Source organism: Scomber scombrus, chromosome 22, assembly GCF_963691925.1.
Source record: "Scomber scombrus chromosome 22, fScoSco1.1, whole genome shotgun sequence".
Taxonomy (NCBI): Eukaryota; Metazoa; Chordata; class Actinopteri; order Scombriformes; family Scombridae; genus Scomber; species Scomber scombrus.
Genome location: NC_084991.1, coordinates 20,081,966 through 20,096,333, shown reverse-complemented (window position 1 = coordinate 20,096,333; position 14,368 = coordinate 20,081,966). Strand labels below are relative to the sequence as shown.

Here is a 14,368-nt window from a genome sequence, read left to right as displayed (position 1 = left end):
TGATTGGTCTAATAAGCAGCAACACAGAGCTCTCAGGACGCTTTGCTCTCACATGCGCTGCATTGATAGTCACACAAACACATGCGAGAGTTGGGATGTCTGCACTAGAGCAATAACTAGCGCTATGGGGGTATTTATAGCACCAGAGATGCTACTGTTAGGATACAGTTAGGACAGTTAACACACTTCATTGTTCAGGGATGTTTATGGACATTAGGATGTTTTAATTTAGTTTTTGTTTTGTTGTGAACTTGAATATCATCTAATATGAAGAATGCACACTGCAGTTACTAAAGGGTCACTACATGATTCTTTTGTTTACAGTAAGTTTCCAATTGACTGAGAAACAAGTTATTGTTACATTATATTGCTAATAAATTATATAATTTTGACAGTAGGGCCTTAGTGTGGTACATTGCAAACAACTGATGGAGATTATATCACTCATGACTAGTCTAAAGATGGCATAGGCATCTGTGCTAAAAGGACCAAAAAAAAAGGGATTGAGAATCGAATCATGACCTTATAATCGGAATAAAATCGAATCGAGGATTTGGAGAATCGTGACACCCCTAATAGACAGTTTGTGCTCATAAATGTTCCACACTGTTGGGAGTCGGCTGAAGCGATTTGAACCCGAAGCATGAGGAGCTGAAACCACTGAACAGATATACGTGCAGCAGTCCTGACGGCAGTGAGGATTGCTGTAGTATTATTTTGTAAAGACAGCTCCTCATGCTACCTTTCCACATAGCCTACTCAGCATGCTATTTACAGAAAATCTGATGCAAAACAGGAAGCAATAGTTAGTCAATTAAGTTCAAAATATATTATTTCCTGATTGTCCAATTAGAATTTCTTGATATATTGATTGATAGATATATTCAGTCAACTGAGGGCAACAATTTACGATATGAGAGGAAAAGAAGTGATGTTGCAGCCCTGTTTGGAACGAGTCAGGGCTGAGATTCAGTTTCTGACTTTGATATCACAAAAACAAGAGGTACATTTAGTATTTTTGTTCACCTTTATCTCCTATTTTGTGGAGACAAATGTCATTATTCTGAATTTTATATATTACATTTAATTGTGATTATATATGAACATAATCACTATTCAATTATTTAATCATCTGAAAGGCCAACTTCAATCTGGATCATTTTAGAAACTGAAGCGCAGTCCTGTACATCGTACATCATCTCGTTTTTTAGGAAGACGGGAAACGAAAATACACACCCAGCTTTACAGATATCATGCCAGAAATCTTGGAACAAAGCGCCCAGGCTGTATGTGGTGCTGGCTGAGTGGGAATGTGGCGCCCCCTCCTGTGTGTTATCGGTAGTGCTAGACCCGTCGCCTTCCCTATGCACCTCCATCTGAGATGCCTTCCTCAACTTCCTTCAGTTTGGAAAGAATAGATAGAGGGTGAAGAGAGACTTAGACCTGGAGACTACTAAGACCTGGAACTACAGCTGTGTGTCCAGCGGGAACCCTGCCGCACGTTATTGTATTAAAAAGAGTTTTTAAATGAACGCAGTGCTCAGACAAGTTGTGACAGAGGACAAACGACGCCTCTGGTATCCACAACCAGGGCGCCCGCTGGACACAAAGGGACACAGTTAAAAGGTTTATTCCACCAAAATCCTGTTTTAGGTTGTTATTCTGCAAAAGTAGAAAGTTTCCATTTAAAAAAAGTTAAAAACCATTTATTATGCCAATGTTTTTTTTAAACTAAAATCAAGTAAAAATGGGAAAAAGTACATAGAAAATGTTTTTAAGGAGACATTTTTTGGGGCAGATTTGAAACTTTAATGTCTACTTTTGCAGGATATTAACATCAAAGTCATATTTAACAGTTTCTCCTAAAATGTTTGGTCATTACAGGACAGAGGAGAGGTGCAGGACAGGACTCGACTTCTAAAGATTTAAAGGAAGGATGAAAAAGGATGTTGATGAAGATTTTCTCTCAGCTAGAAATGGTAAAAAAAAAAAAAAAATGAAAAATGTGTTTCCTGCCCCAACAGGAGACCCCATTAGTGACTGATGATGATTTCTCTTTCTGTCTATGAGATCAAATGTTTTTAAGAGTGAGCTGAAGAACAGAGAGAGAAAAAAAATAGACAAAAAAATGTACAGAATCAACTTTGTGTCAAATAATAATTGTTCTTTTCATGATTTTTCCCCCCCGTCTTTCCTCAACTGAAATGAAAGAGAACCACGGTTGATTCAAGGAAGGAACAAACTGTGTGTTTCACTCAAAAAAAAAAAAAAAAAAAAAAAAACCCTCCCAAAACTGCTTTCCAAAACAGTGGCATGGTCCAATTTTCTTCCCAGAGTATGAAAACGACTGACAGAATTGTGAATCAGAACCAGCAGCCGCAGACTCGAAGATTTCAAACAACAAAGAGAGAATCACAAACTGCAAAAAAACCCACACACAAAGCAGCGGTCTACTTTCTACTTTCACACACAGTAAATACACTCCGTCTCGTCTGGAGTGACGGTTAGTTTATCAGGGAGAGATTTCCTAAACACTGAAAGGTTTAAAGATAAAACCACATCAAACCACATCAAACTTCTTAGCCGGTTCATATCTTTAAAAATCTAATCCACAAAACAGACAATCGTGTAATTTAGATTAAATAAAGCTTCAAAGAAAGATTCGAATGACACAAAAACACAACAAACAATCTAAGAAGAGTCTGATGAGTGTTTTGATCGGTACATGTTTGGTTTCTGAGACTCTCACTTAACGGAAAAATCTCTCCATGATAAACACGCTTCTTCAATCTGTTTGTTTTTTAGTGAAAGAAGCCGACCAAGAAAGCAAACAGCAAGTTAAAAAACAAACAAACCCAGCAACAAAAGATGTATTCACTCGTTTGTTTACACAACTTTCTTCCTCCCTTATTTCTCCATCTTGTGCTATTTATATCCAATAAACTCTCCCTATGTTATCTCTGTTTTCCTCTCTTTTTATCTCTTCCTGTGTCTCCTTTTTTCCGAAGAACTCTGGAACTCTTTGGTTGGTTTCATCTCTCCGATGATTCATCCCCACATCCTGCGTTCATGTCGTCCTCCTTTTCTTTTCCTTTCCTATCGTTAAACTCCATCTAATTTAATCCATCTGGTTTCATTCTTTCAACTCTTCCCCACGTTTCCTTTTTCCTTACCTGCGTCTCTTCCCCCCGCTGCTGGAGGCAGGTTTCGGGGTCCTGGTGGAGACGATCTGACAGTGGACGGTGCCCAGCAGCAGCATGAGCCAGATGCCTCCGAACACCTCGGTGGCTGGTATCCCATGAGGCTGCGGGATGGACACATACAAGACTGCTGCTGCCACTGTGAATGAGAGAATGAGGCAAAATATTAAATAACACAACATTTTAGACCCAGAAATTAAATAACAAGTGTCAAGATTATGATTTAAACATTCACGAAGAACACATTTGCACCTTTTTTACAGATTTGAGTAGTTTTGGTTTTACAGCCTGTACATTTACTAACACTAATTATCTAACAGCTGCTGACTTTATTGGAGTTTCAAGGGCTGGTAGAGAAAAACCAGAGAAACAAGTGTGAAAGAGTGAAGAGGACTTGAATTCATCAAGTGACGAGAAAAAAACATCCAGCTGGATGCTCGTGTCTTGTTGCATCTACTGGATGTGTAACTTATCAACCGTTTGCTAACATATTAGCCAGAGCAAATTAATGAACTGTTCTCTGATTGGTGTTTTTCTAGTCTCACGTCCACTATCAGGTCTGCTTCAGGGGAAAAACACTGGCTTGTTCGTATTTCTTTAAACCAGTCACAAGCCCAGGATGCAGCAATGGCGTCCTTGCAAAAGAAAATGCTAAAACTCGACTATGTGACTTCTACTGATAGAAGACAAACCGACAAACCAAAATCGTCAGGCTTATACCCACAGTGTACATCCGCTGATTCAGACTAGTGTTTCTCTGACTTTATTTGGAGTATTTCTGCCCCATAGTGGTTTGAAAAAAAACACTGTAAACTTTTTTTTAGCGTTACACAGAAGGTGTGAGGGTGTGCGTGTGTCTATGGTTTTATGTGGTATGTGGGGGAAGTGAGCAGGAAGGGCGGTAGGATGGAAGGAGAGATGAAAAATAACAGTGTTGAGTCTGTTTTACATGAAAAATGTATGTGGTGGAAAACACTGCTCAGTAGTATTTGGTGTGTTTGTGCAGCGGTTGTGTAGGCGTTGCCAGGGAGCGCCCTGTGCCCGTTGAACATTGTGGTCTACATGTTTATTTTCAGAGAAAGTGATCAGATGCTCGGGAGCAGCTGTTGAACATCTTGTGTTTTCTGTAGATTTAAATCTGGAAGACATTCAATTAAGGTTTCAGATACTGGATCAATCAGTGAATGCTTAAAACTGCTATAACAAGACTTATAACTCATATGTAACTGGCTGATACTGATCCAACCTGATAATAGTGGCCATGTCTCAGCAAACAAGAACTGTTAATCATTTATTGGACGGCCCATTTAGAGCGACGTCTGTCTCAAGCCAGACCACAATTAGAGAAACTGTAGTGTGGGGAGGTGTTATGATACAACAAACATCACACACACACACACACACACAAACACACACACCTTGCAGCAGATAGAGAGCCAGCAATAAGAGGAAAATGGCTCTGGAGGTGACCTGGATCCACCATCGATAGAAGAAGGGGAAAAAAACAACTCTGACGATGCCTTTCCTGGTCAGCGACGTCCACGGACTCTCTGGTTTGGCCTTTGCAAACGCCGAACCTGGAGAGTGAACACATGAACACACACTTAGATTGATGAGAAGGTGAGCAGGAAGGATCATCACTTCACACATCCTGGAGTCTCATTAGAGATGTGTGTGTTTATCTGTTAATCTTCTGCTCCTGACTGTTCATCCTTCACTTCCTCTCTTTCTGTTCCTGTCTCCTCTATCTGCTTTTATTCTTCCGTCTCCTTTTGCAATGAAATAACAATGAGGATACATTTGACTGATTTGATGAATAATTGAATACGAGACAGTGACGAGGAGATGGAGAAAGAGATGAGACATGATAGACGGAGGCGGCGACAACCAGGATTAACAGCGACAGGAGGTTGGCATGGCGACGCTGGCATCTTGGGTGAGCAGACAGACGATGTCGTGTGTCAGATGATTTAACTCACTAAAATCATCAGATGAGCTTGATGGAACAGTGTCAGCGTTTTTCTTACCTCTAACCAAGTCCACATCGATGAGGTCTGGTTTGACGTGTCCGGTCTTCTTCGGCTTGTTCCTCAAGCCCTGCAGGGGGAGACAGACAGACGCTGAGTCAGAGAGGAAACTTCATAGCTCACTGATATTCACACACACTCATTTGTTTACAGGAACTCGACTGCAGGAGGCTTATCGTGCACTTTATGCCCTGACAAACACACACACACACACACATCCAGTGTTTGAAGAGGCACACCGTGCATTCAGGCTAACACAGCTACAGGCTCTAGTTCATATTACACTGCATCTACATTTATCTCTACACATTCAGCCCGGTGTGGAGAACTAAAAACAGCAAAACATCCCCACAGACCCGTCAGTCTTTGAAACCAGCTGTTACCGCTCTCATTCATCCTGCGAGCTTTACTGTTATAGTTTGAAAGTTGGTGCTTTGTGCAGTTTATGAGCCTGGGAATAACGCTCCCCTGTGGCACTCTGACTTCCTGTTCCAGCCAGTCACTTCCTCCTGCGACACACACTTCATCTGCTGCGTGTGTTGTCTGAGAGAGAGAGAGACAGCTCCCTCGGCCGTGATGACAAACTGCCCTGAAACTTTGAGCGACTGTAAATTACGAAATTTGCATGCATGTAGTGTGTATGACAGCTTTTCTGCAAGAGTGTGTGTGAGAAAGTGAGGTCTATAAATAGAGATAGTTTTGAGTTGAGTGTGTGTGTGTGTGTGTGTGTGTGTGTGTGTCTCTATGGTAAGCAGACTGACAGTAGTTTGGCTTTAGTGATAGCACATATCAGTGACTCTGGGTAAACACACCGCTGTAGGAACAGTACATGTGCACAGCTGGGAGGAGTTCAAAACACACACACACACACACACACACACACACACACTATCAACTCAGTTTCCCACACACACCTACTTCCTATTGTACGTACAAGAGCAGAGAGGAAATATAAATAATTTCTCATTGAACACTTAAGATTTGGAAACTACCCTTTAATGTCCTTCTTGTGATTTTAGTGTCATTGGCTTTACTGTGATCAACCATTTTATACAAAAATACATTAAATTTATATCCAACAATGATAGTTTTTTGTTTATTAAGTGTATATTTTTGGTTACATGTCTGTTTTTATGCAGTAATTCAGATACATTTCTCTTAAAAAGGAAATAATAAAAATACCCTTGACCTCAAATAGATCAGCAGTCTTGGTTATTTTTGTATATTTATCGTTTAAAAAGTAAACATATTTCAGCTTTGTATGAAAATAGTCTACTCTATTTAATTCATTTTTAGTGTCTTTACTGACTCAGATATCCAAACATTTCAAATATGACCCTGCTCTACTTGTGTATCCGTACAAAACCAGGAGAGAAAAACATAATTAGTGCTTTGAAAGTACTAATTTTTTTTAAGGAATGTATGATTCATGATGAAAGTGCAGTTAAATATCACAGATAATGTCAACTTCAATGTGAACAGTTGATGCTAATATTGACCTACAGGCCAATCAAGCTGTGTGTTATCAGTTAATGCTCTAATACAGAGGCTTGATGGAGGTCCTTATCTGTAAATAGCACAACCAACGAGCAAATATAGTGTGTGTGTGTGTGTGTGTGTGTGTGTGTGTGTGTGTGTGTGTGAGAGTGAGACAGACAGAGAGTAGCAGAATAGTGTGTGTGTGTGTGTGTGTGTGGCTAAAAGAAGCCGATCAATACCTCCTGGCAGTAGATTTAGCACAGCACAAAGTCCTTCACCAACATGTCGCCTGTCTGCAGCGCTCTTATCTTGCTGCTACTTTTAAGAGGTTCTTATCTTTACCAACAAGTTTCACCTTCAAGTTACAAGTGCTGGTGTTGCTGCGGGAAGTGATGTGTGGCTGCCAGACACTCAGTGAAACATGTCAGTCTAAATTCAGACACTTACGAATGTCATACTGTTTGTCATGTTAAGGCTTCGGGTTTTTACTTCTTCAAGTTATGTAAAGCACAAAGAAGCTACAAATATAAAAAGGTAGATATCACATTTATGTTTATGATCTGAAGCCAAATTCAGCAGAATATACTGTAGTTTCCTGTTTGCACCAGCAGGTGGCAACTGGCTTTCCTGTGTCTGAGTCTCTGATAAACTCTCTGTATCAGACAGCTAAATTCAAACATGCTCTACTCCCCAAAAAGGTTTTAAATCAAACTATAAACTAAATCTAGTACTTTTACACATAAAATATGGCAAAACTGATACAAATAAGTAGAAGTATAAGGTGCATTTTAGCCAAATGGGGGCATAAAATTGGTGTAATTGAGTATTCTCTGGTCTTATTTGTTTTGGCAAAGCCAGAGATGAGACAGGAAATGCTTTTAAATCGATCTATTTTGGCTCCTGATCCTGCTGATCTCCTAATGAGCTCATCTGTCTTAATTTAGTTCATTAACAACGCACAGCACGACATCTGCTCCTCTTGGTTTCTCCTGGATTTACTATATTGAGAACAACGGGTGATTAAGTGTTTTTTAAGAGCCAATAAAAAAAGTACAACTAACAGTTTTGTGGGGGGGTGAGGAGGTGAAACATCTAGCTTCAGTGCCATCCTCTGATAAACTCTGCAGTGTGAGCTGCAGCTAAAAAATGCTGGGAAACCATTTACTGCAAAGATAGAGGGAGTCAAGGTCAGAGCGCTGCATTCATGAGAGCGTGTGTGGACTTTGAGCTTAAAGAGAGAGTTTGTCAGCTCTCTGTTTACAGGAGGTACAGTATGAGGAAGGTTGAAGTCGAGTGGAAACTTCTCATTCATGTAGATCTTCTGGCACAATGATTAACTCGAAATAAATCAACAATACTGCCTTTTAAAAACACTTCACGCAGCATTATCATGTCCTCGAAGTCCACTTAGAGAGGTTTGGATGTCATAGAATCTCTCATAAAATGTGAGGGGGGAGGGATGAAGTCGACCTCTTTGCGGGTCAAAGGTGAGAGGTGACGGCAGACAGGTGAAGAGGATCTGATTACCACTGCTCAGTGCTGAGAGGGAGTCTCCTTAAGGCATGCATTCACACACACTCACACACGATATCGTCGCACCGAGCTCTAATTTGAGGATGCAAAGTGATATCAAGTAGGAGTGACAAGAGGTCAACTATGAAGTATCCAAAACACTAAAGTGGAGGACGTTCACTCTGATCTATGCTGGTGGGAGGAGTTGGCTGCTTGTCAGCGTGCGGGTCAGTTACGATGAAAGATTTAATAAAATACGTTAAAATGAGCAACTATGAGACAAAACTAACCTCTAAAACTGACCATTTCATGTCAACCTGACAAAAAGAAACATTTGTTCTGTTGGCATGATAATAGAGCTGCAACTAAGGATTATTTTCATCATCCATTAATCTCAAATCAACTGATAGTTTATTGTGTAAAATTGCCTAAAGTCTAACATGACGTCTTTAAACTACTTGTTTGTTCCCGTCTGCTATAATAGTGTGTTTGTGTATTCTCAGTTGTGACAGTGCTGTGATTGGATCTTAATATGCAAATTTGCCAAATTAATCTGGTGGATTTAACAACTTGGAACACATCAGGTTGTTTTTTTAATTTCCTCTTTTCATCGCAGTGCATGGGAAACATGGGCGTCAGTCATTTTTTAGCGAGGGAACACCTTTATCTATTGTGGCTACTTGCAGCTTCTTGCAGGACTTGCTTTAGCTGGCAGGAGGAGGCCGACTTCAGTGATCTTTCAACTCGCTGGGTGGAGTTTTTTTCCTAAGTATGTGGTCACGCTGTGCAGATTGCATTTGCAGCTGGCTGACATCCAGTCACAATTCGAGCCCGCCCACTTTCAAATGTAGTTTGGCTGATCCGATTTAAATTTGAGTGCATATATAAGTCTCCAGATACACAGATCACATTTTAATGCCAGGTGTTAATAGGGTTTAAACAGCCCAGAACTCAAAGATATCAGTTCAAACTAATAGAAAACACAAACTGGATCCAGTAGATATTTGACATTTTTTGCTAAAAAAAATAACCTAAAGGATTGATTATCAAAACAGTGACTGATTAATCTTCTGTCACTTTGATGTATCATTTCCTACTAGACTGCAGCTAAGATGCAAGCACAGATTCTGACATTCATACATCACAATGAACATCAAAACACAAAACCTGAAAGCTGACCATTTCAACCTGAGTGTTAAAGAAGACGGACATGGCCTCATGTTGTGAGGCTGGATGATGTTCCACCATCCGTTAAATGATTTCTTTTCCCAGACAAACACACAACCGTTGCTGCTGCTTTTTCCCCCGTCGACCCAAAACTTTTTGTTGAGAGTTAAAGGAAGTCACCTGGTGCCTCCCTGATCACATGACTCATGCTAATCCAGCTGTGTTCACACCACTGTTGTCTCCACAGCTGCCCAGTTACTTCATTTGTCTACAAAGAGCAGTTTAACTTTAACAAATGACTCGCTTCCTGCAGCCAATCACAAAGCAGCGTGCTACGCTAGAGGTGTGAACGCAGAGAGGGGTTAATAATAAAAAACACACCGGGATCTGACCAATCACAATCTCTAATCTACAGCGTGGGTGAGCAGACGTGCACTGCGGGAACAGCAGGAGAGACGTCCCGCCTCGCTGAATACTCACCAGAGAAATAAACTGTAGAGAGGAGGAGGAGGAGGAGAAGGAAAGACGGATGGAGATGAAGAGAGGAGAGATGGGCAGGTGACAACCAGCCGAGAGGGCAGAAAGGAAAGAGTTAAAAGAAAACACTGGAAAAGAACTGGCGGCATGGTGAGAGACAGAAAATATAATAAAAGAATAAAAGAAGAAGAAGAGGAAGATGAAGGAGTGAAAGACAAAACAGAGACTTGACAAAAGAAACCACAAAAACATTTTGTTGAAGGAGAAAATGAAAAAAAGTATCAACAGTGAAACAACAGAAACATGGAGGCGTGGAGCAACAAAAAAAACAACAACAAAACTAGACGTACCTTTATTTCTCGCTGCTCCACAGATTTCTCCCATATTTGTTGATCGTAGGCGCCAATCTGGAAAAAACAGAGAAAGAAAAAAGTTTGGTAAACAAACAAAAGAAACCGAGTACAATGCATCATTGTCATGATTTCAAACCAAATTAAATCCCCATTACGGCACTAGCAACTGATTTTAAGATTGTGACGAGTCAGCAAAAACGGATCATTAGTACACAGAGGTTTGTTGTCTGTGTGAGTTCAGGATTTAAAGCTCCTGGGAGCCGTGATTATGATCTCATGAATCATTTTCATGACTACAGTCTGGATCAATGAACCTGAAATTAACTAATTAAACTCTAGTTTAAGTACCGTAGCTTTAACCTTGTACAAAACAAAATGACCTTATTCCACGCTGTTTGACGATATCACATCATTGAAGCCACATATGTGTTGCATCATTACATCAAAAGGTAAACATTTTAGTTATCGTCTACAATATATTTTACACACATTCCCCACCTGACTGATACTATATTTGGTGTCTTTGTAAACTTTGGGATCTGCACTTGAAATTAAACAAAATGATGAGGGTTTGTACCAAGCGTCAACCAGCACAGTTTGAGGCTGAAGCCAATGTTGACGTCCCTTAAAGTGCCACTGCTGTTGTCCCTGCCTCCAAATTGACTCCTATTCAAAAAGCCTGAATTTCTCTTTAGAAACACTAAATCAATCTCTCAAGTCAATTCAGCCCTCCGTATAAGAGTAATGGTGGAAATAATTGCTCCAGTAATAAGATTTGAAGACTTATAGCAGCTTTGATGTCTGCTGTGTGGACATTGATTGACAGCTGTGATTGACAGGTGGCTCCCTGGCTCCAGGACTCACATTGATTAGGGCTATTGTTGTGATAACGGCCCTGTTTGACCTAATAGGTAGCGTGCATCATGTGTCCAGAGCGTGAAGGTGACCCCGCACTCCATATTTGGAAGGTTTGGCTTCAAATAGAAACCACAAGCAGCATCTCTGGGTTTCAAACCAACTTCAATGCAAACCAAAGGGTGACGTTACACATCACTGCATCCATCTTCATACACAGTCTGTGGTCTCAACAAACTGAGTTGAGTAATTCACATTTGAATGAGGAACCACCCACAAGAAAAAGCCACTGTACCTACAGAAAGAGTCTCTTTTGATCTCATATTTACTCCTGAACCCGGCCCTCATACTTTTCTTTTCTTTTTCTTCTCTAAAGAGGAGTGAAGAACCTGTGAAACTGGTCCAAAAAGTCAGGTTCAACTACAGTGCAGTTTATAAGAAACCTCTGACAGTGTGATCTAGTACTACAGCCAGTATTAATCAATGTCACACACACACAGGAAAGTAGAAGGGAGGAGTGTGTGACTCTGAGGTGGAGAAAGTGTGCATGAGTGGCTCTACCACACACACACACACACACATATGCTGTGTGTGTCTAGCAGGACGGAGAGACATTTGATGTTGAAAAATAACAGACAATGATATGGGGTGGTGTTACCGTGGGAACGAGTTAGATTTGTACCTCATGCAGACATCTGACCCGAGAACACAAACACAAAAAGTACAAAACAAACCCTCTCTGAGATCAAACTGTGCTAACTTCACCCTGCCACGGTTGCCAGTATTGTGTTTCTCGTGCTTTTCGATCCACAATTAACCGATTTTTAAAAAACTGCTTTTTCACAGCGTGTGTTTTAGAGACATAAGAGGATCAGCTGATGATCTGAGCTCAGCACATCAGTGTATTCATGTGAGTGTCTCCTAGGCATCGAGTCGGGTTCACCCCATGAGCCCGCTGATGAAAACTCTGCATCTTTAATGAGTCCCTCATTAAACATGGAGAGAGAGAGGGGGAAGACAATGAAGGATGAACGTGAAGAGAGAGGAAATGGAAATGATTTTAATGTGTCTAAAATATAGATTAAATCATTTCTTTACAGATCCTGTTCTCTGATCTCAAGACTGATCGTCCTGCATATCTTTACATGTTGTTTGAATGTCATATTTCCATATTGTTGCTTCGCTCTCATGATGAAATAGTGATTTCTGCTGCATCACTCGGCCGTCATGTCACCATCAGGTTGCATTTTGATGGTTACTGCTGTTAAGGTCAAATACCTTTCTCAACGTTTCTGATCATTTCCCAACACAGCAGCCACAAATGTATTCAACTTATTTAATTGTTAATACATTTTTTTTGTTTTTAAAAAAAAAATATATATTTAAAAAATATCTAAATATTGAAATTTCACTTTACAACTGAGATGTGATTGAGTGACAAGAAGCAAATGTGGATTGGTTAAAGATAAGGCCGGATAAAAAAAAAAACAACCAACCTATTCTAAGCACCGCAAAGCATTACCTCTAAAGTCTGACTGACTGATTTACTGTGTGACATTTGGCCTGACAGCTAATTTTCCACATCACTCAACCTATTAAAAATACACACACACACACACAGACACACACACACACACTGCAGAGGATGTTACGAGTACATGTGGAGGACAGCCAGATTGAAAACATGAGCAGACTACAGAGCAGAGAGATAAAGGGAGATAAAGGAGGGGGAGTAGATAAGGAGGAGGTGGGCAGGTATGGAAAGAGGAGTACATTTAAATCACACACATACATACACACACACTCACACACTCACACACAGACACAAACATACATATCTCATGTTACATCATTGAGTAGTAAGGTAACTGAGAGGGGAATTAACAACGCTGTAAATCCTCTTATCCCCACACACACACACACACACACACACACACACACACACACACACACACACACACACACACACACACACACACACACACACACACACACACACACACACACACACACACACACACACACACACACACACACACTCATCCACACACTCATCCCTTACATCATTATCTGTTTACCCTCATTACTTCCTGAAGAGTAAATTTGTTCTTCAGCATCAAAACACTGAGATAACAGCCTCTGGCGACCTACTTCTCGATTTTGTGATTATTTTTGTTGTCTTTTAACTATAAAAAAAAGTGTAACGAAATGTTATAATTGTTCACTAACAGCCAGAAGTTTAATATTTATGTTATAAACAGAGTCCGTAAAATCTCGGGTCAAAAGAAACGAGAAACACTTGATTCCACAGAGAAAGAAAAACAAAATAAACAAAAACACAGACTTCAGCGATTTGACAAGCAAATCAAGTGCTGAGAGGGAACCAGATGGGAAGATGACGAGGCCAAGTGTGCCGCTGCGGTAGTGAGAGGGTCACCATGACGACGGATGAAGGGAGAGGGAGAGAGGGAGAGAGGGATTAGGTGGAGCAACAGTTATATAACAACTGCCTCTGCAATGGAGGGGGTATCATGCACAGACTACATGACGTCTCGCCTCTCGAAGTGAATTACCGCCAGATTCTGCAGCTGTGTGCAACATTTTAGCATCTTTCAGCTCTTTGTCGTTTTCAGGTGCAGCAGGGAAAAACATTTTCAGCAAAAAAAAAAAAATCTAAAAGCCCCAAATACACAACCTGCCCAGAAACAAACAGCAGACACATGTGAACATAGTGGAGTATTTAGCTGCTGAAGAGTCAAATATTTCCCTCAGCAGATGGTAGAGACCCAAAAAAGCAAAAGGAGAGTAAATAATGGAATCCTGTTCAGCCGTTGGCCAGAATCACGACTCCATATTAATCTGACCTCTTGTCTGCTGGATGTGGAAAATACGAAACTGTTTGCTATCAAGTTTGCCAAACAAGGAAATCAATAAATGCAGGTTCAATGCCACCTATTTAATGATGAGTCCATTCGTCAATTTGTCAATCAACAGAAGAGTAACCACCAACAAATCAATAACTTTTCGAGTTGATTATCAAGCAAAAATCTCAAACATTTTCCATTTTGAGCCTAAAAAAAATAAGGGTTTTCTCCTTTTATTTGTTTTTTGTCATCCTGAATTTAAAATCGATGGGTTAAAAAGTTTTAAATGACGTAGAGCTCCTGGTTAAGTATTGGCGTAAAGTCCGTCCCTGCTGTGAGTCTGTAGACAAGTTAAACAACCAAATCAAAAATCAAAAAAGGTCAAAACTATTTTATTACCCCCTTATAAATTATTCATCTGCCTTTTCCTGCTT

General features: G+C 40.3%; 1 protein-coding gene across 2 annotated transcripts in view; it reads right to left on the bottom strand.

Annotated features, from left to right (window-relative positions):
- The window catches only part of LOC134004580 (protein PHTF2-like), a 46,357-nt gene that overhangs the window by 6,811 nt on the left and 25,178 nt on the right, over positions 1–14,368 (bottom strand). The window contains exons 4-8 of one of the 2 annotated variants that reach the window (XM_062443910.1): positions 10,213–10,269; positions 5,228–5,297; positions 4,619–4,777; positions 3,174–3,339; positions 1,237–1,398 (exon numbers count right to left, since the gene is read on the bottom strand). In XM_062443910.1, coding sequence (XP_062299894.1) covers positions 1,237–1,398; positions 3,174–3,339; positions 4,619–4,777; positions 5,228–5,297; positions 10,213–10,269 — 614 coding nt within the window. The remainder of the gene's footprint in view (positions 1–1,236; positions 1,399–3,173; positions 3,340–4,618; positions 4,778–5,227; positions 5,298–10,212; positions 10,270–14,368) is intronic. The other variant, XM_062443911.1, reaches the window with a different exon arrangement.